The sequence below is a fragment of the Chenopodium quinoa genome, unplaced genomic scaffold, assembly GCF_001683475.1.
Source record: "Chenopodium quinoa cultivar QQ74 unplaced genomic scaffold, ASM168347v1, whole genome shotgun sequence".
Lineage (NCBI taxonomy): Eukaryota > Viridiplantae > Streptophyta > Magnoliopsida > Caryophyllales > Amaranthaceae > Chenopodium > Chenopodium quinoa.
Genome location: NW_018744311.1, coordinates 204,753 through 230,812, shown reverse-complemented (window position 1 = coordinate 230,812; position 26,060 = coordinate 204,753). Strand labels below are relative to the sequence as shown.

Genomic DNA, 26,060 nt, shown 5'->3' with positions numbered 1-26,060 from the left:
CAAAAACACCAGAAAACCAGAATCTTTATTCTGTTTTCAACTTAAAGCATGCATGCATTACAACAACTTAACAAATATGTTTTTAAGTGGTTGCATTTATGTCAATTAGGTGATGCCATTTATTGTTAATTAAAAGATTATCAACGTCAACTACTTTTGAAATTATATACTCCCATCAATCATACTAATATATGCATATCATCGGGTCAATTTGTGCTCAGCTCTGCATCAGATTTTGTTCTTTATCACCTATGTATGTAAGCATGATCAATAATTAAATTTGTTATAATAACGAGTACATCTATTTGATACTTAATTAGGGCTTAGGCAACACAAATTGGTTGTGTATGGTTTTAGGAAGTTTCCTTCTAGTATATGGAAAATGGGAGAAAATTTAATTCACTTTTCCTTTGGAATATCTCAATAGCAAGTGACTTTTTAAGGGCTTGCATAAGACTTGGTCTAAAGAGAGTTTTGGTGTGTTTGGGAAACACATATTTATGCCTTATCTACATCTTAATTGATTCCTAGTCTTGTATTATTAGTTAGGATCTTAGAGGTTTACTTATTCCCCAAGTCTATGCGCTAATTCAATTCAATGAAACACATTTCTGCAAGATAATCAAGTCAATATTTATTGTTTTCCAAAACTTTGCCTTGGTCAAAGAGGAAAGAAACAACTAAAACTTGGGGGATACGTAGTAGATTTTATGCATGCATGTTTTTGGTGAAATAATAGGCAAAATAACACCAATTGAAATGCATGGAATGCGTTACGTTGTTTGTTCCAAACATGTGAGTGGTTAATATTTTGTACTCTTAGCTAGACGGTTAATTATATTAGAACCCTTGGAGGATTTAGGTATATCAATCTATTTTAGGTTACGCTACCGATCAACATGACTATCAATCCTATATTCCTATAGATAGGGTGATACACACCAACATTATAGTAGTACGTGTAATCTTGTAAGAAGGTTGGAAAAACAAATACTTATATCCGAGTACGTACTAAGATGACAAAGTGAACCAAAATATATATAATACGTACTAGTACCAAACAATTATACTGTAAATTAATACTAATAAGTGGCTGGACTGATTTTGACGCCTCCACTAATTGAAAAATGAAGTTGAAAAGTATGATTTTTAGCTTCTAGGAAGCCATACTTGTTGCAAAAAGAGGCATGGATATCTAGTTTTGTTACACAGCCATCAAACTGATTGAGTAGAGACTAGAGAGTAGTGACAATGTGACATTATTTTTGGCTGTTATGTCGGATACTTTTGACCTTTATTTTTCTTAATACTATTTGATTTCATTACTTGTGTCATCATCACAATACATTAATAATACTCCATATTGCATACAATATATACGATCTATACCATATATAGTTTTATACTATTAATGAGTCTTTAGAATTTAGATAGCATTATGATAGTTGTATTTTAATAATAAGGGACCTAAATTAAGTCATGAACTTGATATTTTAACCACGGTGTACGTTAATTGTTCATGTAAGAAATGAGAGTGTATGGTAGTAATATATATAGTTGTTAACATTAATCTCCTAGCCTTTAACCACATGAAATCTTCTTGTATTGTGTCATTATTTTACTTATTCCAATTGATCTAAATCACAAAATAAGACAAGTAAATTGAAATGAGACAAAGAGAGTAGTTCCGATTAATCCAATATTAGAAATATTTATGAATTCGAAATAGACCAAGAAGGTTGTTTTGATTAATGGTAGGGCATGGATAGTGTGTTTTGACTGGTGGAGATATGGAATGGTGTGGAACAAAATTCAAGACTGGTGAGTTGTAGATGTAAGTAAATCTTGAGTAGTGTAATAAATACTTTTTTCTATTTGCTCATGTATTGTATTAGTATAGCTCCACTCCACCTCCATATGTATTACTATTACTGTAATCAATAATTTAAATATGATATCGAGGGAAAGTGAAGATTATTGTTCCCCACTACGTACAACTTTTTTTATTTTTGTGTGTTTGGAGTAATCATTTATTCAACTAAATTCAATACTTATATTATGAATTCATTTGACTTTAATATACAGTATATATTTCGAGGATTCATGTGTAAATCTTTACTTAGGATTCTTTCCCAGGTGTTTGTAGTTCCTGCACTGCGCCAAACTAAGTTTGTTCACCAACATCAATTCATTCGTTTTTTTTAACTAGAAATTGTCTTGAGATGCGTCAAAATCTTGGAAAATTATACGTACAGCTCATTTTATTTGTTTGTTTAATGTCAACTCGATATTCCAAACCAAGATCGAAAAAAAAATTCTCTAGAAATTAGAGAGGCCTGATACCATGTTAAACTCAAGAATATTGTGGAGAAAACGGATTAAGCTTTGTATTGATAATAAACACGTATATATACACAATACATTAGGAAACCTAATAAGCCTAAAACTCTTAATAAGATAAATTTAACATAAATACAATATTAACATATTAACATAAATAAACCAAACCGGCTCTAATATCAAACTTTTAGTTTTGTACTGTATAATTTTTTTTTTTTTTGTGTTGATAAGAGTTTTCAAGTTTCAATGACTAGCTAGTCTGTTTATAAAACAAAGCAACAGTGATTTGAGGAAGGAATACCAGGATTAAATTGTTAGAATGTTCTCCCAAAAATATTCCTTCTTTCTTTTCAACTATGAACACCTTTTATCTATTTTCTTTATTAAATCCAGTTCTTTTGTACATTTCATATGAATATTTATTACATTAATGAATTCATTTAAAAGATTTTTTTTTGGGTTTTTTTCATCTAATAATCATTCTTTACTGTTGGAAACAAAAGCTATGCTTAACTCGAAGGCCCAAAAAACATAGAAAAGGTGGTCATGGTAATTAGCACATGCAACCCTGATCCATAAAAGTTACTAGAAGGCCCACAATCTTTGTAAACATAAATATTGGAGTAACTTCAAATAAATTGTTTTCCAACCAAAACATTGTAACTACTAAGTACTAACTAGTTATTGAGAGCTTGTGGAGCTAATAAGTTTCCTGACTGTATTTCTCATGTGTACACATGCATCATACTTTCATACACCCTACAATTAGTATTCAACTATTGAATATGCATCTATACTTTTAAAGCCTAATGTGCAATTTTTTTTCCCCGATTTAGATATTATGTGCATATTTTTTGGACAATAGTACTTTTTTTTTTTTTTGGCAAGGAATTTTTATTTCAAGAGAAAGTAATTATTTCTACTCGAAAACAAAAATTTGCACATGCATTAGCTAGTCTCAATAATAAAAAAAAAATAAAATAATGCATAAACACATTTCTCAGATATGTGGCAGGGCTGTAGGGTCCAAACTTTTGAACATGGGACAACATTAAAGGTCATAAATCATAATGCAAGTAGATCGTTGCGTTTAAGATTGTTTTGGGTTGAGTAGTAGATTACAAATCATGTGTTATGAAATTATTAGGTATCTTATCAATATACTAGTCTTGATCATACATATTTGTTTAATGACTTGTTACAATCAATCAATGTCCATTTGATTTTCGATCAATTCATATTCACTCACATATCTTTCACTATGCATATAACATGTTGAATATTATCTAAATAAAATAAAATAAACACGGGAGTGCTATAAGCATATAATCATGTTGAGTATTGCCTTAATAAACTAAAGGCACCGCCGATGCATACCGTACCATGTTGTAAAAGAACAGGCACATAACATTATCATTTCTCTGCCAAGCCATGTCGACTTATAATTAACAATAATGGTAGTTGCAGGAAAGTGTACAAATGTTGGCTTTGCAAGTTTGTAGGTTTGATCAAGAATTACTACTCCGTATTAGTGTGTTTTTGGTTTGTCTCAGACAAAACCCAAACTGGAACAAGGCCCATGTAGATCCAATTTCCACGTGGCCCATTTGTGGATTTTAAATTAGTCTTAACATACAGAATTAATCTTAATACTTTATTTACTACAGCAATTAAAAAAAATACTACATCAATTAAGATGATTATCATATTGTTTGAGAGCGACAATCCCTTAAAAAGTAGAGCACTTAGTAACAAAATAAAGATAAAATAAAGGTTTTCAAAAAGCTCTCATTTTCTACCTCAAAAGGATGTCAACTTTGTTTGTTACTCTGCTAACTCATTTCCCAGATATTCATTCATTCCATTTGAAACTTGAAATGACAAAATTAAACTGCTTCTTTTCCTTCCTCAATTTCTTGTCACTGTAAATTAAACAAAATGTTGGCAATCTGGGCAAATCAGCTCAACCATGGAACACCCGTTAAGCATTTTCAAGGTAAGAGCTCCAAAGTTCAATCCTTTATTAGTTTATATGCTTCTGTGGCTTTATTTGTAGATGTATTTATCTTGCTGGGTTTTACTATTTCTGGGGTTTGTGAGGAAGTGGGTAAGGCTTCAGTACCTCTAGGATTTGAGGTTTCTGGGTTTGATAAAACTACTACTTGGGTTTCTCAAAATGGAGTTTTTTCATTTGGATTTTTAGAAGGTGGATATTTGACAAGTATTAATGATGATAATAATGACGGAGTTTATGTTGGAATTAGGTATAATTTAGGCAACAAAGTAGCTAATTTGCCTGTTTGGACTGTTGGTGGGGGTCTTAGGGTATCTGAGAATTCTACATTTAGGCTTTCTGAGGATGGTAGGTTGGTTTTGTTTGAGAATACCAATGGTTTAATTCTTTGGAGCAGCAATACTTCCAAATTGGGTGTTCAAAAAGCCAGTCTTTTGGATGATGGTAATTTAGTCTTGCTGAACAATCAGGATGAAGTGGTTTGGCAGAGTTTTAATAGCCCTACTAGTAGTCTACTTCCTCGCCAATCTTTCCATTTCCCTCAATCTCTTAGAGCGCCTTCCACAAAATCCATATCGAGTTATTACAATTTTGTGATTCGCCCTTCTGGTGAGCTTGCTTTGGTGTGGGAGAGCAATGTGACTTATTGGAAGAGTGGTGGTGCTTTGAGCTCCCCCTCTCCTATTAGTACTAAAGCAGCAAGATTTGATTCTGATGGTATTTTGGGAGTCTTTGATGCTACTAACAAAAGCATTTGGTCTATATCAAGCAAAGATTTCCAAGATTCTTCTGTGAGTCTGAGGCATCTTAGAATTGATTCTGATGGAAACTTGAGGATATACTCATGGTTCGATGAGCTGAAGAAGTGGAAGGTGGGGTGGCAAGCAGTTGAAAACCAATGTGATGTGTTCGGCTCTTGTGGACTGTATAGCTTGTGTGGTTTCAATGCTACTGGACCTGTTTGTAATTGCTTACATGAGGGTACCATAGATGGGGGTAGTGGCTCTACAGGGAGTGACTTGAGTATTTCTGGCTGCAAAAAGTTGGTGGATTTAAGTAACTGTAAAATGCGCACAAGCATGATGGTTTTGAAACACACTGCCCTTTATGGTCTTTATCCTCCACATGACTTTGATGTTATGTTAAACGAGGATAATTGCAAAGCGTATTGCTCTAATGATACTTCTTGCATAGCTGCAACTTCCAAAAATGACGGTTCAGGCCTTTGTACTGTTAAAAGAACTAGCTTTATTAGTGGGTACAATTATCCATCTTTAGCTGCTGTCTCATTCTTAAAGGTTTGTTTGGTTCCTCAGGCAGTTTCAGCTCGAAATGCCAATCCTCAAGGTGAAGGAACAGCAAATTTACTATCATCAGGAAGAATCATTGCTCATGCAAGTGCTGGTAAATTTGTGACTGCTCTTGGTTTGATTGGGCTTGCTACTGCTTTGGTGACTCTCACATTGGAAATTCTTGTTTGGTTTGTTTATCATAGACAGAAAGATACTGTGTTAACAAGAATTCCCTTTAACAAAGATGCTAAAAAGAACCCCCAATACAGTGCTCTGGTAAGGTTATCATTCGAAGAAATAAAAGAGCTTACTTCAGACTTTGCAACTCAACTTGGCCCCTCTATATTCCAAGGCATACTTCCCAACCAAACTCCCATTATTGTAAAATCACTAATTAATGTTGTTGTATCAGAGAAGGATTTTCGAGCAGCAGTATCTATATTGGGTGGAACTCATCACCGGAATCTTGTTGCTGTAAAGGGTTTCTGTTGTGATCAGAAGTATAAATTTCTTATCTATGAGTTTGTACCATGTGGTTCTTTAGATAAGTGGCTATTTGATAGTGAGAGAAATACAAATGAGCTACATTTGCAGGAGAGGCTCAACATTGCTCTTGGTGTGGCTCGGGGTCTTGCCTATCTACATTTGGAGTGTCAAAGTTGTGTGGCTCATGGAAATTTGAAGCTGGAAAATGTTATGCTGGATCAAAATTTGGTGCCAAAGCTGATGGATTTTGGACTTCAGGGCATTTTTCAGGAGGAAGCAGGCTCTTCGTCAGAGTCAGCATCTGAGAGGGATATATACAAATTTGGACATATGTTGCTTCAAATTACAAGGGTCAAGAGGAATCCTTCACTAAATGATGATGTTAACCGTTTGATCAGCGAGATAGTGGAAACACATGGTCTGGAAGGACGGGATGGGTATGAGAGCGTAGAAAGAGTAGTTAGAATAGCTCTTTGGTGTGTGCAAACTCAACCATTTTTACGACCTTCAATTGGTGAAGTTGTAAAGGTGTTGGAAGGTACACTTTCTGTAGATAGACCTCCCTCAATTTTTGCCTTCAGAGCGGGGCAACAGATTGAAGCGGAGGAGCACAATGAAATTCAAGAACTTCCTTAGTTGAAGAAGCTGAATTTTGGCTAGGACTTCTGACTTTTTGTAGTCTTTTTTAGTCAAGGAAGTCTGGTTTCTTGGAGTTTGATCATGCTAATTTTACTCCGTAACAAGATTGAACTTCAGCGAGCAATCGTTACAATTAATTGTTTAACCAATGCAATCTTCTGTAAAGTGAAATGAATTTTGAATAGATGCACATTGTCATTTAGTAAAGCGAGCCATTTTGTGTAACCGCGAAGATGAAGTTGTATTTTCCATCTTAAGTTAGTACAGTATTTTTCTTGGAGGCTGGCACTCCATGTACTTCGTATAATGTTTTTTGAAATTAAAGCATTGTAAGCATTCTGCAATTAGGGAGTTAGCAGAGCAGATTGAAACAATACTTGTCATAAGAAACTTTGAAAATATTTCACTAACTGATTTTACTAATCTTACTGTTTTTTATTTATCTAAAAAAAATTAATTAGTAAACTTAGGCCATGTTCTCATATTATTTTCATTTCAGTTCAACTATAATAAGTTCAGTTCAGTCAACGAGAACATGCCCTTAATCAGTTTACTAATGAAGTTTCTTGGATTTAAAAATAAGGGTTTTTCTAAGATATGCCCCTAAGGTATTCGAGTTTCTAATGTGTACCCATGCTTTTTCAAGTTTCTAAGTTGTGCCCTTCAACTCCTTATGAATACTAAAATGTACCCTTATTAGTTGTTTAAATGTTATTTGAGAGTGTGATTTCATGGCTTCAGTTTTCATTATTAGGGTTACGGTGGCTAAGATTTCTTTATCCTACCATTTTTCTACCTTTTATCATCTTTCTATTAAATTTATAGTTAACTTTAGGTGACGTGGAAGTCCCAAGGTGAGTATCATTCATCAATGATAGTAAGTTGGGGGGCACAACTTAGAAACTTGAAAAAGCATGGGTATACCTTAGAAACTCGAATACCTTAGGGGTATAGCTTAGAAAAACCCTAAAAATAATTACTCCGTATTTAAAAAAACAAATATCCTTGAAACGTGTAATTGAGTGGCCTGTGTACACTGAAAATGGGTGGAGGGAAAGCAGACAAGCAACAAGAGTTGAAGAAGGTGCGTATTAATTTGATTTTAATTTAAATAAAATTAATTTTGTTGAAAACTTAATTGGGATTTGAAGGTTACAGTTTCTCTCTCCTCCATGGCTTGTACCCTTAATTTGGTAACCACAGGAGTGGTGAAGCAGCAAACCCAATTGGGAATCCCAACATCATTATCAAAAATGAAGGTTTCATTACCGAAATTGAGTGATTCATCATCAAGATTCAAGCTTTACAGCGGCACACCTTGTTCAATCTCAGCAACACCAGCAGTTGAAGAAGAAGAAGAAGGAGGCAAGAAGGCAGTTGAGTTTGAGAGTGAGAAAAGAGATGATGGTAAATTCGATTGGTATTCAGAGTGGTATGCAGTAGCCCCTGTATGTGACCTTGATAAGAGGGTCCCACATGGAAAGAGAGTGATTGGTCTTGATTTGGTAGTTTGGTGGGACCCAAATCACAAAACCTGGAATGTGTGTGATGATTGCTGCCCACATAGGTTGGCTCCTTTGTCTCAGGGTAGAATTGATCAATGGGGAAGATTGCAGTGTGTTTATCATGGTTGGTGTTTCAATTCTAATGGTCAGTGCAGCCTCATCCCTCAAGCTCCTTCCGACGGCCCTCCGGTTAACTTTCTCACACTTAATTACTCGTATAAGTTGTTATTAACATTATTATTATTATTATATTAGTACGAGTAACTTGTTGATTGCCATACATAATTTTGCAGGTTCACAGTTCCAAGAAAGCATGTGTAGCATCTTACCCTTGTACAGTCCAAAATGACATTCTTTGGTTTTGGCCAAATAGTGAACCACAGTATAAAAGCATTCTTACGAAGAAACAACCTCCTTATTTTGCAGAACTAGATGATCCATCATATGCCAAGTCCATGGGAACTAGGGATATTTCTTACGGGTATGCATAATCGTTATGCCAATTCGTGTCACATAGTGCAATTATATTAATGGTTGTGGCTGCCTTTTCAGATATGAGGTTTTGGTTGAAAACCTTATGGATCCTGCTCATGTTCCTTATGCACACTATGGAATAATGCGAATTCCAACTGACAAAAACAGATAAGAACATCTATGCATCACTTTTATGTTTAGCTATATTCTATACCTCTCTATGTAGCTTCAGGGATTTACATCCACCCTTATTTTCACACCCAAAGCAGATAGAGAAGGCGGGAGACCTTTGGACATCAATGTTCTAGAACTTAACAAAACTGGATTCCATGCTCAGCAAGTTTATTCCACCGTGCGTCTTTTTTGTTCTTCCAAATTCAACAACAAATCAAGGCCAATCATCATCCAGTCCTGAAATGGTAATCAGTTGTTGTACCACTGATTGTTATTTAGTGGTTTGCAGCTGACAAGTTTCTTTTTTCTTTAATCGCAAGGAAATGTATTGCTAGGGCTATGGATAAGCAGTTAAAAGTAGCAAAACTGGATGCTGAAAGCCCTGAAGCCATCTTTCACCACACATAAAATTACAGCTTAATTTTGAATATGATTATTTATGTGTCATTCATTACACGGACTAATTCATAGTGTCAGTATGAATCACCCTCTTGACCTGCCTTAACCCTAAAGGGCCTAAACTAGTTATATATAAATCTCCCTAAGCCCCACTGACTGCAGAATATCAGTTGGATTTATATGCTTCACTCTAGTTTTCTGTGATTTTTTGTTGAAGTGTATTTTTCCATTTTCAATTCTCCAGAAGTCGGAAGGGAAGCAGAGAAGATTTCTTTTGATTTTTTTCTGCATTCCTGTCAGTCCTGGAAAAAGTCGATTCATATGGGCATTTCCTCGGAACTTTGCAGTCTGGATTGATCAGATTGTGCCTAGATGGGTGTTTCATATAGGGCAAAATCTTATACTGGATTCAGACTTGTATCTTTTGCACGTGGAGGTAATTTTTTCTTCCTTGCCGAAATGATATGTTGAAAATCCTTGAAATGAAGTTGAGCTTCTCAGACATGTTGAAATGCCTTTATTTGCTAGATAAACATTGTGGCATGCAATTTAAAAGAATGCTCTGAATCAATATTTTTGCAGTGCTTTTCTCCTATCTAACCTTACAGTTTCACAAAGTTGAGTCTGTTTTGTATGTAACCTGCATAAACCTTTTAGAAAATATTTTCCTGGATTAATATGTTTCACAAAGTAGTGCTCTCTTAGGAAATCTTTCCAGAAATGCTCTCTTAGGAAATCTTTTCAGCTGTCTGATTCATTTCCTGCAGGAGCACAAGATAATGGAAATTGGACCTACCAATTGGCAAAAAGCCTGCTTTGTTCCAACCAAATCAGATGCTCTTGTAATTGCCTTCAGAAAATGGCTGAAGAAGTATTCTGGAGGTCAAGTTGATTGGAGACTGAAATTTGATGGATCACTCCCTCCAACACCTCCTCGTGAGCAGCTTATGGATAGGTGAGTAGTCGCTTCGAGTGTGTTGAACACTTAAACATATGATCTTTATTGGTTACACTTGCCCTGTCCCCTCTCAGTTAGGTCCTGGCTTCTTATAAATCTTGAAAAAAATAGTACAATTATGAGGTCTTTGGATAATCTACTCTTATCATATTTCACCTTGTCTGTGTTGTATACCTTGAATAATTGCATGAGCACCTGCTTGCGGAACCATAGCTTGAAAGTTTTGGTGCTGGCAGATTTATGCTTGACGTATGCAAAAATATCAGCCTTGAAAATCCTTATTTGCCTTTTGTTAGTCTCTCCTCTCCTCTCCCCCACCCCAGCCCCCGCGCGGTGGTTGAATTGGGCCTCATGCCAAATTCATATTTGTCATCTTGCTAGCAGTTACTAAAATCGATCCAAGGTGCCAAGGCTGACTTTAACAGTTTAATAGATATAGTTGCTGAAAATGTTTCAGGTACTGGACTCATGTGGTGAACTGCACCAGCTGTAGTGCTGCATATAAGGGGCTCAATATTGTTGAAACTGCGCTTCAAATCATGTCTGTTGCTCTAATTGGGGTTGCTGCAGTAACCAGGCAGGGAGCATTAACCACTTTTCAGAGAAGTGCTCTGTTATTGGCTGCATTGATATGTTTTTCAGTGTCAAAATGGTTGTCTCATTTCATATACAAGAATTTCCATTATCATGATTACAACCACGCTCTGAGATGAGCAGCCCTCAGGCCATTTGATGTAAGCTGTTGCTTCTATTCAAAAAAAAAAAAAAAAATGTAAGCTGTTGCTTGTAATTAGATTCTTTGTGGAGGGAATTCAGATTAACATATTATTAACTTAGCTCTTTAGCTCTCCCATAAATGGTTGTTGAAATGCCTTACGGCTATATAAGTTTGAACATCAGGTGCTGAACTATTCTACTTCTCGAGCTCTTTCTTTCTAATTTGTCTTTCACAGAACCGCATTCCAATAGAGAATTCTGGAGCAAATATCATAATGTCTTCTGATCTTCAATCACTGGTGATCAGTATTAGTACATCAAACTAGATGAATGCATATGTTAATGAAGATGAATGCAGTCATATTCATGCTGTACAACAAACTAAAAACAATCACAATTGCTGATTTTCTACTTGAGCTTGTTTCCTTGAGTCACACGCCCATCTTCACCAAGCTTATTTGGTTGAATCAATAAATCAATTATTATATAGCCTTGAGGAACACATGCTTCTTATTTCCTTACATGAAATACGTCTTCTACTGAGGTGATGGGCCCAGGCCAGGCTATTAAAACATTTTCTCTTAGATTCATTCCACCCACAAGTTGTACCATCAAACTTTTTGGTCCAATCAAAATTTGAATTCCTGCTTTCCTTATACAGTTATACACATTATAGGATCACGCTGCTTAAGAAAGCGAGATTTGCATCTCATCTTTGCATCTCATTTTTTTTTTTCTTTATAAAATAAAAGTAAAAATATCAAGCCATGGCTCATCTCAGCCTGCTGTCAACCAGCATCCCAAACTTTACTGCTTCTCCAATCCATATTTCAAGGAGTGGGAAGAGTACTTGTCAGTTGCTTACGCCATCTGATTCTACTCGGCTTCCTTATCGTCAGTACAACAGAATAAGTAACAAGTTCAGTATTACCACTAAGAGATCCAAGACTGTATCTGTCTATAGCACTGAGAAAAACATTAAATCACCAAATCAACAGGAATTTGAGCTTGAAAATGAAGCTGCAATGAGATCAGGAGACAAGTTTAAATGGTACGATCAGTGGTGTCCGGTAATGCCTGTATGTGATTTGGATAAAAGGAAGCCTCATGGTAAAAGGGTGATGGGTCTTGATGTGGTGGTTTGGTGGGATAGGACTAAATCTGAGTGGAAAGTTTTTGATGATTTATGTCCCCATCGCTTGGCTCCTCTATCTCAAGGCCGCATTGATCAGTCTGGGAGGCTTCAGTGTGTGTACCATGGCTGGTGTTTCGATGCCTCTGGTCATTGCAAACTTATACCACAAGCTCCTCCTGATGGCCCCCAGGTAATTTTTTCCCCCCTACAAAATGTGTATATATGCCAATTCTTTTATCATTTCAATATGCAACTACTAATTGAAGTGAAATATGCACGTAGGTGCATTCATTCACAAAAGCGTGTGTAGCTGTATATCCAAGCACGGTGCAGAATGGCATTGTTTGGTTTTGGCCAAATTCTGATCCTGAATTTAAGGACGTTCTTCAGAAGAAAAGGCCTCCCTTTTTTCCTGAGCTTGATGATCCCTCTTACTCCCATTTAATATCTAACAGAGATATCAACTATGGGTATGATAAACAAATTTGACATGATCACATTTAGTATTAGTACGTGTTTAGATCGAGTTAATTATTGCTAAGCCTTATAGGCACAAGTGTACAACTCAATGTTGTAACTAGTAAAACTTCTCCTCATCAATGAGTTTCTGGCAAATACTAAACTGTGCAAGTGCTATCTTAGACCACTTATTTCACTTGCAGGTATGAATTTCTCATTGAAAATCTTATGGACCCTGCTCATATTCCTTACGCACATTATGGTATACTGGAAGCGACACTTACTGATCTCAGATAAGTATTCAGATATCCTCCTTGTTATTCAGTATTAAAATCTTTTTTCTCTTCAATTTGTAGGCAATGCATTTTACTATAGTACTATTTTAGCAATTATCATCATATTATACTTGCCTAACACTGTATATGTACCTTTCCGTAAACAATGTTGATAAAGAAGGTGGGAAACCACTTAACATGGGAGTGAAACACTTGGACATCAATGGTTTCTCAACGAAGCTAGATTGGGGTGGAACGAGCAGGTTCTTAGCACCTTTCGTTTATTATGTTTACCCAAATCCATCTCCTTACAATGGCAATGGACCTTTGTCATCAGTAGTAGTGGCTGATGAGGTAAATTTAATTCAGGTTTTCCCCCGTTATGCTTGCCACTAATGTAATGAAAAACTCTTTCCATTTTACATTTTAAATAATAAACACAGACAAATTGCTAGATCAGAGGAGATTTAGAGAACAAGCCTTTTGGTATACTTAATTATCCAATGTTAAGAGTTAGATGGCATTGACATTACTCTCAGATATTTTGCTTAGTTTTGCATTGGAATGTTAAAACACATGATGAATAAGTGACTGGTTGTCAGGACTCATCACCGGCTGAACCATCCCAGAAAAGAGCTATTCTGATATTTCTGTGCGTTCCCATCAGTCCAGGCAAAAGCCGATTGATATGGTCATTTCCAAGAAATTTCGAGGTTTGGATGGATCAAATCATCCCTAGATGGGTGTTCCATCTCAAGGAAAACTTGGTTCTTGATTCTGATCTATATCTTCTTCACTTAGAGGTATTTAATTTTGCCACTTCTTAGATGTGGCCTTTCTAGCTGCACAATGTTTATCAGATTTACTACTGTCGGTTCTCCTAAACTTTCTTTTTCTCATCTTTTAGGAACGGAAAACAAAGGAGCTTGGCCCAATTAACTGGCATAAAGTTTGTTATGTACCAACAAAGGCAGATGCTCTTGTTGTCGCGTTTAGAAGGTGGTTCAATGAATATTCAGAAGGTCAAGTGGATTGGGGTTCCAAATTCAATGGAGGTGCTCTTCCCCCAACTCCTCCACGGGAAGAGTTAATGGACAGGTAAACTTAAATATATGCATTATGTGGTTGCTGTTGATCAGGATAAATCAGTCAATGCAACAAATACATGGTACTAATGTAATTAATGTATCAGGTATTGGACTCATGTGGTGAACTGTTCGAGCTGTAATGCTGCGTATAAAGGGTTGAATTTAGCAGAGTTAGCGCTGCAGGTGATGGCATTTGGCCTAATTGGCGTTGTTGGACTAACCAAGCAGGGTATGATGACCACGGTTCAGCGGAGTGGTGTGTTCCTGATGGCCATCCTGTGCTTTGCAACTTCAAAATGGTTGTCTGTTTTCATTTACAAAAATTTTCGCTATCATGATTATAACCATACAGTTGAATGAGCATCTTTGTAACAATATATGTATGGAGTAATTATTGTATGAACAATTTAAATCTATCATTTGACATAATAAAGTTTAAAAAATAGCTGTACAAGATTGCCAAATTTAACTAATTACTGAATGCAGTCTTTAAGAGAAATAAAATTAGGTAGCAAGAGAAAAAAAAAAACAAAGAAGAAAACTAGTATTGTTATGCTTGTAAGTGTTAATACAGAGTAGTTTAATGTGTCAACACAATTGAAACAAGACATGGGCTGATGGGACCATTCAATTACTCTTCTACACATGTATGTGAAGTTGGGATTGTGTGGACACCATTTCTGTTTGGTGTTCAATTTAATTTTAAGCCACAAATTCATTGATTATCTTTGTTGGTTACAAAAGTGTATACTTGTAGTAGAGAAAAGCAGCAACAATGGCTGCTCACTCCACAATGACAATGTTGCCAACACGAATTCAAACACTCAATCAAAACCTCTGCTTCACCACAACAACAACAACTACAACTACTACTCGTCAGTTGGTTCCACCACTTGCAGATTCTACTTGCTTATTATCTTTCACCTGTAATCATCATCATCAACTTAGCAGGAGGAACAGGACTAATAAATATTCAAATGCTCCCAATAGTACCAGTACCCCTACACCTATGATATCCACCAACGATGAAGTCGAAGTTGAGGTCGAGGAGGAGTTTGATTGGTATGCACAGTGGTATCCTGTCATGCCCGTATCTGACTTAGATAAAAGGAAGCCCCATGCTAAAAGGGTCATTGGTCTTGATATTGTTGTTTGGTGGGATAAAACTCAATCTCAATGGAAGGTTTTTAATGATTTATGTCCTCATCGTTTGGCTCCTTTATCTGAGGGTCGTATTGATCAATGGGGAAGGCTTCAGTGTGTATACCATGGTTGGTGTTTTGATGCTTCTGGTCAATGTAAACTCATTCCCCAAGCTCCCACTGATGGCCCTCCGGTAACTTTATTATTACCTCTGTCCGGATTCTATATATTCAAATTGCACTATTAACGCGACTATAAGTGTATCTACTTGTGTATATTTATTCTTTATATCGCTCTCTGATTGAAGTGAATTAATGTGTAGGTGCACACATCAAAGAAAGCTTGTGTTGCTGTATATCCAACCACAGTTCAGAATAACATGGTTTGGTTTTGGCCAAATTCTGATCCCCAATTCAAGGATATTCTTCTCAAGAAAAAGCCTCCCTTTTTGCCTGAACTTGATGATCCTTCTTACTCCAATTTATTAGCCAACAGAGAGATTAATTATGGGTATTAAAGAAACTTTTTTTTCTCTGACATTTCAAGAGTATATTCTTGATAGTTTTGCTCAATAATATCAAATTGCTGTTGTGACCTTTGATGTGGTTTTGTTTTATATTATTGTTCCTAAATTTTATGATTTACATTTTTGACAGAATATAGACTGTTTCTCTTGCTTGCAGGTATGAGATTCTATCTGAAAATCTTATGGACCCGTCTCATTTACCGTACGCGCACTATGGTATACTGAAAACACCCACTCCCAAAGTAAAGGCTGATAGAGAAGGCGGAAGCCCTCTTAACTTGAGTGTAAAGGACATGGACATGAATGGATTCACGACAAAACAAGACGGGGGTTCTGGCAAGTTCTTTGCGCCTTGTATATACTATGTGTATCCAGATCCACCTACTGACAATGCCAATGGATCAGTCTCATCAGCAGTGAATAATAAGGTTGTTTAAGATTAGGGATTCTTGCCTGTAGTTGATATTATACAAGTATTACGACATTGGTAAAACATAAACAAACTGGCTGATTCTTAGCAGGTGTCCTCAGCGGTGGTGTCAGCCCAGAAAAGGGTTGTTCTCATATTCATCTGTATTCCCGTCAGTCCAGGCAAAAGCCGTTTGATATGGTCATTTCCTAGAAATTTTGCTGTTTGGATGGACCAAATCATCCCAAGATGGGTGTTTCATCTCAATCAAAACTTGGTTCTTGATTCTGATCTTTATCTTCTTCACGTTCAGGTACACTTTCTTTGTAAATTTTCAAGCATATATTATACTACTGTAGTTTTAATGCTATCCTGCTACTAAGCTTTTCTCATCACCATTTAGGAACGAAAAATAATGGAGTTTGGTCCAACCAACTGGCATAAAACCTGTTTTGTACCAACTAAGTCAGATGCTCTTGTTGTTGGGTATAGAAGGTGGTTGAAAAAATATTCAAAAGGCCAAGTGAACTGGGGTTCCAAGTTCAATGGAGGAGCTCTTCCCCCAACTCCTCCACGCGAAGAGCTACTGGACAGGTGTGTATACTACAGAGCTCGACTCTACAGCGTGATTGCTCAAAATTCTGTAATTTTAACAAAGGATCAGGAGAAAATCAAGTTATTGCCACTATAATTCTGGATTGTCTAACAAGTGTGTGCAATTAATGTTTCAGGTACTGGACTCATGTAGTGAATTGTTCCAGCTGTAATGCTGCTTATAAAGGATTAAACATAGCTGAGACAGCGCTTCAGGTGATATCTTTTTGTGTGATCGGGGTGGTAGGACTAACTAAACAAGGAATGATGACCAAAATTCAACGGACTGCTGCATTCACGGTGGCTATCCTATGCTTTGTAGCCTCAAAATGGTTGTCTCACTTCATTTACAAAAATTTCCACTTTCACGACTATGACCATACTCTTAGATGAGAGCATTCAATGTATATTACACTATAAGATGGACAAAAATAACAACGAAAGTGCTTGCTTTATGTAACAGAATTTCAAACCACCACCACCACCACAAGTAGTACTGCAAGTTTTATATTGAGAGTGTGCATTTCACAAACATATAATTTTATTTGTATTTTTAGCTACCATTTTGTATATTGGAAAGGAAACACGCGAACACGAAAGGGCTACAATATAATAATGATAATAATAAATAGCATTACTAGTTTGAATCAAGAACAAAGCAGCAGTGTAATATATAGCCACATTACCAATCCCAAATATTAAAGAGGATTCGCAGACAAGAAAAGGGAACAAAGTCTTCAGTCTATGTCATCATCAGGTTCTTGATAAGATAGTTCCCAAATATTAGTTTCTTGAAGGAGGGTCAAGTTTTTTCTGTGAAGTTGAAAGGCGGCATCCAAACCCAGATGTGGATCATCACTAATTTCCCAGTATCGTGTTTGATCTTGTGGATCTTCGCCTGTTGCCAATGTGATATCAGCATTACTCATGACTTCTGATTCTTCACATTCTCGAACATAGCCGTCCCAAGTCCAAGGAGAAGGAGGAAATGTTGAATCGCCACTCGAATCAGACATTTGAAAATCTAATGGTAAGGAGGCTGCTTTGTGTTGCAAGTTATGGCAACTGTCGTAATCTGCAACTAGATTTGCATAAGCAGACTCAAATCCAGGACTCATACTTGGTAAAAAATCACATTGGTCTCTTCTACTGTATTTGTCCATAACCCCCAATTCTGCTTCCTCACTTTGCAAATTGTAAACCATTTCTGTATCTTGATGATTGAAAGCGCCTGCAGCCTTCCTCTTGTTGTGCTGAAGCTCGTTACTGCGCGCCAAACTCACATCTTCATCACCTTCTTTATCTGTTATGTGGAGACATTGGTTGGTGAGCTGTAGGAGAGCCTCTTCTTGATCCACAACCTTAGACCAGGTAGCAGTATCCTTGGCAGTCATCTTACCCTGAAGGCACTTAGATTTCTTGACCAGCCGCGTCATACGGTTCAAGTCAGAGGACATGTGCTTGATCACTGCAGATAAAACACTCACCTTCCAAGCCTTCTTAAGGTCATGGGGCTTCCTATAAGGAGGGGGACCTTGCTCCACGGAGAGCAGGCCCTGCTCTCCCCACCAAAGCTCGTCTCCTGTAGGCCACCAAGGAGGGGCTAAACCCCTTTCAAGTGGAAACCTCCTTTGAGCAGGGATACAGTGCTGCACAAGTGCAGATAAGAGGGATCCTAGAGTGGTGTCTTGAAGGTCCTGCAACATATGCAACAAGGATGTGGAATTCTCATCATTAAGCGCACCTGCTGCACATTCTGCAATAGCAGGAATCAAGTCCTGCAAGGCTTGGGGTGCGCTTTGGTCGAATTTGACACTCTCCCTCCACCACTCCCGGAGGCTGTCAGATGACCCTGTCACAGGCTTCCCTTTCTCTGGGATGATTCCATACACAAACCCCTGTGCTTTGCAGACTTCCATCAGTTTAACCATGTACTTCAATATGGCGTCTTGAGATCTCAGCATCTTCTTACGCCTCGACTTTTCTTCTCTGCTTGCAGCTGTGCTTGATTCCTTATTTATTTCACTCTCCACAATAACTTCATCATCATCTATTGCTGCAACTGCCGCTGTTTCTGCCTCGGCCTCTGAGGCGTGCTTCTGTGATTTCAGCTTCGTCATGCGCACCTGATCCTTCCACATCCGTTTCTTGAGATCGGCATAGCTAAGCTCTTCTGGTTCGCTTTCTGACATCTCTCCGGAGCTCAAAGGATCCATCAGATTAGATATCTCTACCATTACAAGTACTGATTCTGTATGCACTACCTAACTAGCTATATAAGAAGTGTATTTAAGCAAACACTGAAAGAAATAATTAATTGAAAAACAAAACAAGATAGCCCAAGTAGAGTAGTGCTAGTAATATAGATTCAGTCTACTCTAAAAAATAAAAAGAGCTTTCCTCCCAGATTGGGAAGCCGGACCAAGAAGTATGAAGAGAGGAGCAGCAGAAGAGGAGCAGAAATTGAGAAAAAAGTAAGGAGTCATTGAGGGGTTGAGTTAAGAGAAAAGAAAAAGGGAAGATATAAATATCAGTGAGAAAGAAGAAGATGAAGATGAAAGCCCATGGTTTTGAGGGAGGTGAATCCACACTCCACGGAAGCAGGTGTCTGTTTTGGTTAAAAATGGTTGGTGATTCAATTAAGCAGAACACAGACCACAGACAGAGTTGGTAGTCATATATACAAAGTTTCAGTGCGCCGATTAAAACAACAAATCAAATTTCATGAGTCAGTGCTGACGCTAATCGCATGCATGCAATCACATTACTCACTTTCCCTTTCCTCTCTTCCTTCTCTGCATGACTTACACGTATTACTACTATCTCCTTCATTTCAGCTTCTCTTGCTATTTATTTATATTTAAATATCATGTCTTAGGAATTTATTCAATAACAAACATTATATTATATATAATATTTATTATTATTATATTGTGTAACCGAACATGGTCTTACATTCTCCATATTTGATTACCACCTTTGTCCATTATTGCATACCTTACTTCTTAAACATGAAACAGCTCACAAGTTTCTGACTTTCTGCCATTACCAATATTGCTGCTTGCCTCTCTGAAACCCCATCAGTCTTCTTGCTTATGTATGCCAAATATCTTTACTGTAAATACAACAAAATATTAAGAAAAAAAAATTGATTTCATATCATAAAGATATAGAGGTAATGTATTGTGTAAGATCCAGCTTCACATGAATAAGCAGAAGATATAATTGAGCTTGACTAAAACAATTGAAAAGCAAATTAAATTGAACGGAGGGAATGTCTTACTCACATATGTGATTGTTTTCTTTATGACAAATATATACTCAATATTTTCTTTATGACAAATATACACACATTCAGCTCATTACCATGAGCTGAATTTCCTACATATTGATCACTATATGTGTTCATATGGCCGACATAATACAGGAAATACAATGTACAAGTGCACATACGAAACTGTAATTTTCAGAAGAGAGCAAGTATTTCCTAAATTGAAGTCAGAGATACACTATATAATTATATATACAGGGGATAGGTAAAGTATATCAAATATACAAAACAAGCTAAGAGAAATCATATTTGTCCCCATCATAGTAGTACACTAAACTATGCTGTTTGTACATATGCTCTCCCAGCCTCAGTCTCATGCTTCACTAATCCAAGCTCAGAAAATACATCCTCCACTGATCTGAACACCTCTTCAACAGGTCTCTCAGCATTAATCTGATATATAAACATGATGCAGACAAAAGTTATCAATTCTAACATAAAAAGTCATACTAGTATCTACATTCTAAACAGCTTGCTGCTGTCAAGCAGTTTACCTTTCGGACCTTCCCCTTTTTGGCAAAGTAATCAATCACCGGCAGCGTGGATTCTTTGTAAACTTTAAGACGCTTCCTTATTGTGTCCATGTTATCATCCACCCTTCCCTATGTAAACAATCAAAAACACATAATGCCTACTGCTGATCATTTAACAAGAACTTGACACTTTCACAGACCGTGGAAACATCATACCTGATTTCTGTGCAGAACACGCCTGATCATCTCCTCTTCAGAACAATCAAACACTACTACAATAGTTGGCTGTATCCCCAACTGTATGATAATATTAAAAACTGAATCAGTACAGCTAACAAGCAACATTATGTCATTATGTAAGAAGTAGAGGCCCTGTAACTAAAAACTGTGATAAATTTGCAGTTTAATGATCAAGCAATGCAACAACAACGCATCACAATCAACGTCCAGTCTAATGATCAAGCAATGTGACTAAGTACTGTACCATTTTCTCAGCAACCACACGATTTTCTTCATTGCGGGGGAAGCCGTCAATAAGAAATTTTCTGTTTTCACTCCTCTGCATTGCCTGTTTCAGAAGGTTTGCAACAACCTCAGATGGCACCAATTTTCCTTCCTTCTTGAATTCCTGAATCATTTTTCTGGTGGGAAGGATCACATATGAAAATTGTAACATGAAGCAAAAGCACAGCAAAATTATGTACAATAAAAGCTAACAACCTCTAATCTATTGCAGTAAGACAAATTTCTTTACTATCATGAATATTGTTGCCAATTGCCATGAAGCATAAACACAGCAAAATAATGCGTAGTAAAAGTTAATAACCTCTACTCTACTGCAGAAAGACAAATTCTTTATTATAATTCCAAGAGCACGTAATTTAATCAAATAACTAAGGCACTAACCCAGTTTCAGATCCGCTCTTGACTTCAGTTTCTAGGAGTTCTCCCACACTGAGATGAGTAAAACCAAAGTGATGTACAATTTTAGAGCATTGGGTTCCCTTTCCACACCCAGGACCACCTAGCATTCAGGATTCCAGATATTATTCAGCATCAACGAGTAATTGACAGGAACACAAGCGGTACAGCCATAACCAACTCACAGACAAGGTCTGAATATTGAGAAAGAAATTACCAAGAACATATACAATAATGTCACGGTTTTGTAGCTTTCCAATTGAATCCTGCCAACCATATTGATTCATGAAGAGAGGAATTTACACTAATATAAGGCCAGAGTTGATGGTTAGACAAAGAAAACCACATTAATCTAGACAGCACTACTGTAATTGAAGGCTAGGTTTTGTTACTGTTATCCAACAAGTTTTTAAAGTTGAAACCCTGATGAAATAATGGTAGGCAGTTTGAGAAAGTAGTTAAAAAGGAAGCAGCCAATGAAGGTGATCTGATATAACAAGTACCTGATTCTGCTTGTTCTTCTTCTTGTAGTGAGGAAACCAGTGAATACAAGGTGAGCATTTCTTGGGACAATGAGACACCTACACATAACACATTTATGATTAGTCAAGAATAGCTTAGCATGGAAATGAAGTGTGTATTCAATAAAAGTGGCATGAGGCATGTATACTGCTACAGTACTAGTTTAGTACAGGTGATTGATTGGTTGAAAAGAGTCAAACATGGAGCATTAAACAAGTTTGTATAAGGGGCAACTAAGGCAATGAATTTGCACAAGATTAAGCACACTAAACAAGAGCATTCAATTCATCACACACTTGTATTTAAGTTAAAAAAAAAAAAAAAAATGTATGAAGGGGCAAAAGTGAGAAGGTGAAGATGAACCTGGTTCTGATTATGGTTAGGAGGAGGATGAGATTCCATGCTAAACCTTAATGAAGCACCTGCAATAAATGAATTAAAAGGGGAATTAGATAAAACTAGTCGCAGTTGACAATTATATACTACTCGTAGTAAATGAATATCCCTACCAAAACACAGATATAGAAGAGGGAGAAGTGATAGAGGGGAATAAGGTCGGCGACGGCGTTGGTGTTGTTGCAGTGAAGATGAAGATTAAGACACAGATGAGTTCCGGAAGCTGCTCCTTCTCCCTGGAATAGATCAAACAAACATCTCTCCTTTCTCTTTCATTTTATTCTTTTTTCCCTTTTTCTTATTCCCCCATTCCTTGAAACATTTTAGACAAGTTCCAGAATATATTTTACAACACTTGTTTGTCTTTTTAAACATACGGAACAACCTCCCTTTCTTACAAATTACTAAATTGAAACTTTTAATTATGATTATAAAAAATTAATTTCAATCAACCAAAAATTAATTATATCTTTGGGCAAATAAAAGAAAAGACGAATGGAGTAGTAATCACCAAAAATTGTAGATCCGCATTGACGTTTCCTTTACAAAATGAAAATTGTTCCGTGTGAATTCTGCTTCCGTCAGTGTCTGAGGGCTGGTAATGGTTTACCGTCCAATTGCGCACCTACACAGCCAATACAGATTAGCTAGCCCGGGGGTTATCCGAGAATAACCACTCCGATGCTAAAGTCAGTACCTTTGTGAGAAGAAAGAGAAAGAAGAGAGAGAAAGTGTTTTAGAGAGAGAGAGATTTTACCTTTTAAATGGGGATTTGCTTGGGTATTTATAGAAACACAACCAAGCAGGTGTCACCTATGCAAATAGGTGGCACACCGACCCTATAGGCAGCAGGTGCCGACGTGGCCCGAAGCAGCTCTCTACGTGGCATAGAATAACGCCGATAAGGGCCATGGTTTATATGCTAATTAACGAGGGTTTAACTGTACCGCACTCTTTTACCGGCTAATAAAGGATGCTACCGGTATATCCCGTACAAAAATTATTATACAATTGGAGTTTAAAGTTTTATCAATCAAATTCACTCGTTTGGCTTGAACTTTGATTTTCGATAGGTTAAATCTTTTTTATTCCTAAGTTGACTGATGTTGGTGAATAAAAGTAAAATACGTACATAATATAAAATTATTAAAATACATTTATCTCCTTAACTACATTATCTACAACCAATAAAAGTGATTTGGATTCATACCACAAAAGATCAAACACACACAATTATAAACAAATAATGATATGATTTCCCTATTCTTTAACCTAAAAACTTATCTTTTTTTAATCAAATAGTTGACTTTGATCAAAAAAGGTGAATGAGATTACAATCGGTGAATAAACACAATAAGTTTCTCATCTGTGAAAACTAAAAAGTGAAGTGAGAACTTGTTTGCTTGTTTAACTCTAGCAAATTTGCTAAAAAGGAATCTTTGCCACCAAATTAAAAAAAAAAATACAATGATAAGTGATTATTGTCGGCAAATCTGAATTAGTACATGATTATTATAGTGATAGCTTAACTTGAGCAATGGGCCCCAGAAAATTCTACTTAACTCACAGTCAACTGAGAACTCAAGTTGATTCATTTCTACTCAACAGCTTCGGAGAGGACGAAGATTTACAGACTTACTCAATTCTGCAGCTGAGCTTACTGTAAGTTTCCGCCATGATTTTCTCTCTCTAGATTCTAGTTTCTAGATCCAAAATCCAATCTTTGAATGCTTTTTGCAATTTCAATTAGCTTTACAAACCCTAGATCAAATCAATTAAATTAGGGAGAAATATTTGATTTGATCTTGAAAGAAAATGAAAGAGCCCCTGAATTCAGCAGAAGCCCCCATAGCCCAAAAGCTAATAAAGCAAATCAGCAATGTATGCTTCTCTGTATTCGTATTTGCAGTATTAATAATAACTGTTATTGCAATCACTTACCAACCCCCAGATCCATGGCTTCAATCTGCTCCTGCTCTTACTAACCTCTTCACTCAGGTTGAGAATGCCACTTTCAAAGACGACTCCTCCGTCCTTAAAACCGGCGAGGATTTCTCCCTTCCTCCTGCTCTTGCTCCTTCTTCTGTTTCGCAACCTATTACTGAGACTCTCATTGCTAATTTTGAGCATAATCTTACCTCTAATGCCACCCTCGCTCCTGCTGCTTGTGCTGAGGACCTCAAGGCCGGGGTCAATTGTTCCGATCCTCGTGTTTTGATCGCTATTGAGCGCTTTAATTTGAGGTTGTTTAAGTCCATTGTCTTCCTAGAGTATTCTACTCCTGTTAATGGTTCCAAGCCTAATCAGTGTGATGTGGCTTGGAAGTTTCGGAATAGAAAGGAGAAGTCTTGGAGGAAATACAGGGATTTTCGTCGTTTTAGGATTGGCCTTGGGGATGATTGTGCTTATAAGGTTATTGGTGCTAGTGGCTGGCATTCTGGTGTTAATGCTAGGCGCCCTAGACCACGTCCCACACCTGCCAATCGTAATCCCAAGGTGGCTGTTCCCTACCGGGACAGTGAGATCAATGATACTATACCCAAGATTAGCTTTGATACAAATTTTAGGAGAGGGAGGTACTTGTATTATTCCCGTGGTGGGGATTATTGCAAAGGGATGAATCATTATATGTGGAGTTTCTTGTGTGCTTTGGGGGAAGCTCAGTATTTGAACAGGACGTTTGTGATGGATTTGAGTGTTTGTTTGGCTTCTCAGTATAATCCTAGTGGCAAGGATGAGGAGGGGAAGGACTTTAGGTTCTATTTTGACTTTGAGCATCTCAAGGAGGAGGCTTCCATTGTGGAGGAACGGGAATTTCTTAGGGACTGGAAAAGATGGGACAAGAACCATAAGAGGAAGATTCCAGTGAGGAAGGTGGCAAGCTATAAGACCACACCCATGCAACTAAAGAAGGATAGAAGCACCATCATATGGAGGCACTTTGATGCTCCAGAACCAGAAAATTATTGGTACAGGGTTTGTGAAGGACAAGCTGCGAACAACATTAAGAGACCATGGCATGCTCTCTGGAAATCAAAGAGGCTGATGAATATAGTTTCTGAGATTAGCGGGAAATTGGATTGGGATTTCGATGCAGTTCATGTGGTTCGAGGAGAAAAGGCTCAGAACAAGCAACTATGGCCTCACCTGGATGCCGACACATCTCCTGAAGCTATTGTCTCAAAGCTTCAAGGAGTGATACAGCCCTGGAGGAATTTGTATATTGCCACAAACGAGCCTTTCTATAACTACTTCGATAAACTAAGGTCACATTACAAGGTGCATTTGCTTGATGATTACAAGGAGTTGTGGGGTAACACGAGTGATTGGTATAATGAAACTACAGCTTTGAATGGTGGCCGCCCGGTCAATTTTGATGGTTACATGAGAGCTGAGGTAGATACAGAGGTTTTTATCAGGGGAAAGACGCGGGTGGAGACATTCTACAACTTGACCAGCGACTGCAAGGATGGTATCAATACATGTTGATCAGGTCTGGACATTGTCCATTATAATTCTTATAATTTGAGTTCTGTACATCTTGCAGTTCATGTGTCTCTATCAGAACTACACATGCCAGTTTTATTTTGTTCATTCATTCCAGATTTTTAGTCTGTTCTTCAATGATGATTGGATATGTTAATTTTTTGTACCATTTAATTACGATTTGTGCAGTTAATAGAATTTATTGTCTTTGTACCGAAAAGCAGTTAATACCTTTTTTCACATATGTACTAATCCTAATGTAGGATTCACCACCCATAAATTTACTGAACGAAAAGAGTTGAGA

The 26,060-nt window shown here is 37.0% G+C and overlaps 6 protein-coding genes and 1 pseudogene across 9 annotated transcripts; 5 read left to right on the top strand and 2 right to left on the bottom strand.

Annotated features, from left to right (window-relative positions):
- The first annotated feature begins 4,127 nt into the window (after nt 1-4,127).
- On the top strand, nt 4,128-7,189 carry LOC110695893 (G-type lectin S-receptor-like serine/threonine-protein kinase SD3-1). The gene has a single exon (XM_021873123.1). It carries the CDS (start codon nt 4,279-4,281, stop codon nt 6,766-6,768), a length of 2,490 nt encoding a protein of 829 aa, XP_021728815.1. The 5' UTR covers nt 4,128-4,278; the 3' UTR covers nt 6,769-7,189.
- A 700-nt stretch (nt 7,190-7,889) lies between these two features.
- Nucleotides 7,890-11,202, top strand: LOC110695890 (annotated as a pseudogene).
- A 116-nt stretch (nt 11,203-11,318) lies between these two features.
- Nucleotides 11,319-14,404, top strand: LOC110695887 (protochlorophyllide-dependent translocon component 52, chloroplastic-like). The gene is made up of 7 exons (XM_021873115.1): nt 11,319-12,323; nt 12,416-12,603; nt 12,796-12,885; nt 13,035-13,221; nt 13,470-13,670; nt 13,775-13,965; nt 14,060-14,404. The coding sequence occupies exons 1-7, from the start codon at nt 11,766-11,768 to the stop codon at nt 14,313-14,315; spliced, it is 1,671 nt and encodes a 556-aa protein (XP_021728807.1). The 5' UTR covers nt 11,319-11,765; the 3' UTR covers nt 14,316-14,404.
- Nucleotides 14,405-14,497: 93 nt separating this feature from the next.
- On the top strand, nt 14,498-17,219 carry LOC110695888 (protochlorophyllide-dependent translocon component 52, chloroplastic-like). 2 transcript variants are annotated; one of them, XM_021873117.1, is made up of 6 exons: nt 14,498-15,291; nt 15,421-15,608; nt 15,782-16,052; nt 16,146-16,346; nt 16,437-16,627; nt 16,765-17,219. In XM_021873117.1, the coding sequence occupies exons 1-6, from the start codon at nt 14,731-14,733 to the stop codon at nt 17,018-17,020; spliced, it is 1,668 nt and encodes a 555-aa protein (XP_021728809.1). In that variant the 5' UTR covers nt 14,498-14,730; the 3' UTR covers nt 17,021-17,219. The 2 variants fall into 2 exon arrangements, with proteins under 2 accessions (XP_021728809.1, XP_021728808.1); XM_021873116.1 differs by having other exon boundaries at nt 16,143-16,346.
- A 110-nt stretch (nt 17,220-17,329) lies between these two features.
- LOC110695891 (putative ETHYLENE INSENSITIVE 3-like 4 protein) lies at nt 17,330-19,494 on the bottom strand. Its single transcript, XM_021873118.1, has one exon. It carries the CDS (start codon nt 18,862-18,864, stop codon nt 17,365-17,367), a length of 1,500 nt encoding a protein of 499 aa, XP_021728810.1. The 5' UTR covers nt 18,865-19,494; the 3' UTR covers nt 17,330-17,364.
- A 389-nt stretch (nt 19,495-19,883) lies between these two features.
- LOC110695892 (UMP-CMP kinase 3-like) lies at nt 19,884-22,612 on the bottom strand. 3 transcript variants are annotated; one of them, XM_021873120.1, is made up of 9 exons: nt 22,384-22,612; nt 22,238-22,296; nt 21,856-21,933; nt 21,570-21,618; nt 21,338-21,455; nt 20,916-21,072; nt 20,648-20,728; nt 20,453-20,560; nt 19,884-20,351 (listed from the first exon to the last, which is right to left on the bottom strand). In XM_021873120.1, the coding sequence occupies exons 2-9, from the start codon at nt 22,274-22,276 to the stop codon at nt 20,235-20,237; spliced, it is 747 nt and encodes a 248-aa protein (XP_021728812.1). In that variant the 5' UTR covers nt 22,277-22,296; nt 22,384-22,612; the 3' UTR covers nt 19,884-20,234. The 3 variants fall into 3 exon arrangements, with proteins under 3 accessions (XP_021728812.1, XP_021728814.1, XP_021728813.1); XM_021873122.1 differs by lacking the exon at nt 21,570-21,618; XM_021873121.1 differs by lacking the exons at nt 22,238-22,296; nt 22,384-22,612 and having other exon boundaries at nt 21,570-21,656.
- Nucleotides 22,613-23,629: 1,017 nt separating this feature from the next.
- On the top strand, nt 23,630-25,976 carry LOC110695885. Its single transcript, XM_021873111.1, has one exon. It carries the CDS (start codon nt 24,086-24,088, stop codon nt 25,757-25,759), a length of 1,674 nt encoding a protein of 557 aa, XP_021728803.1. The 5' UTR covers nt 23,630-24,085; the 3' UTR covers nt 25,760-25,976.
- The last annotated feature ends 84 nt before the right edge of the window (nt 25,977-26,060 follow it).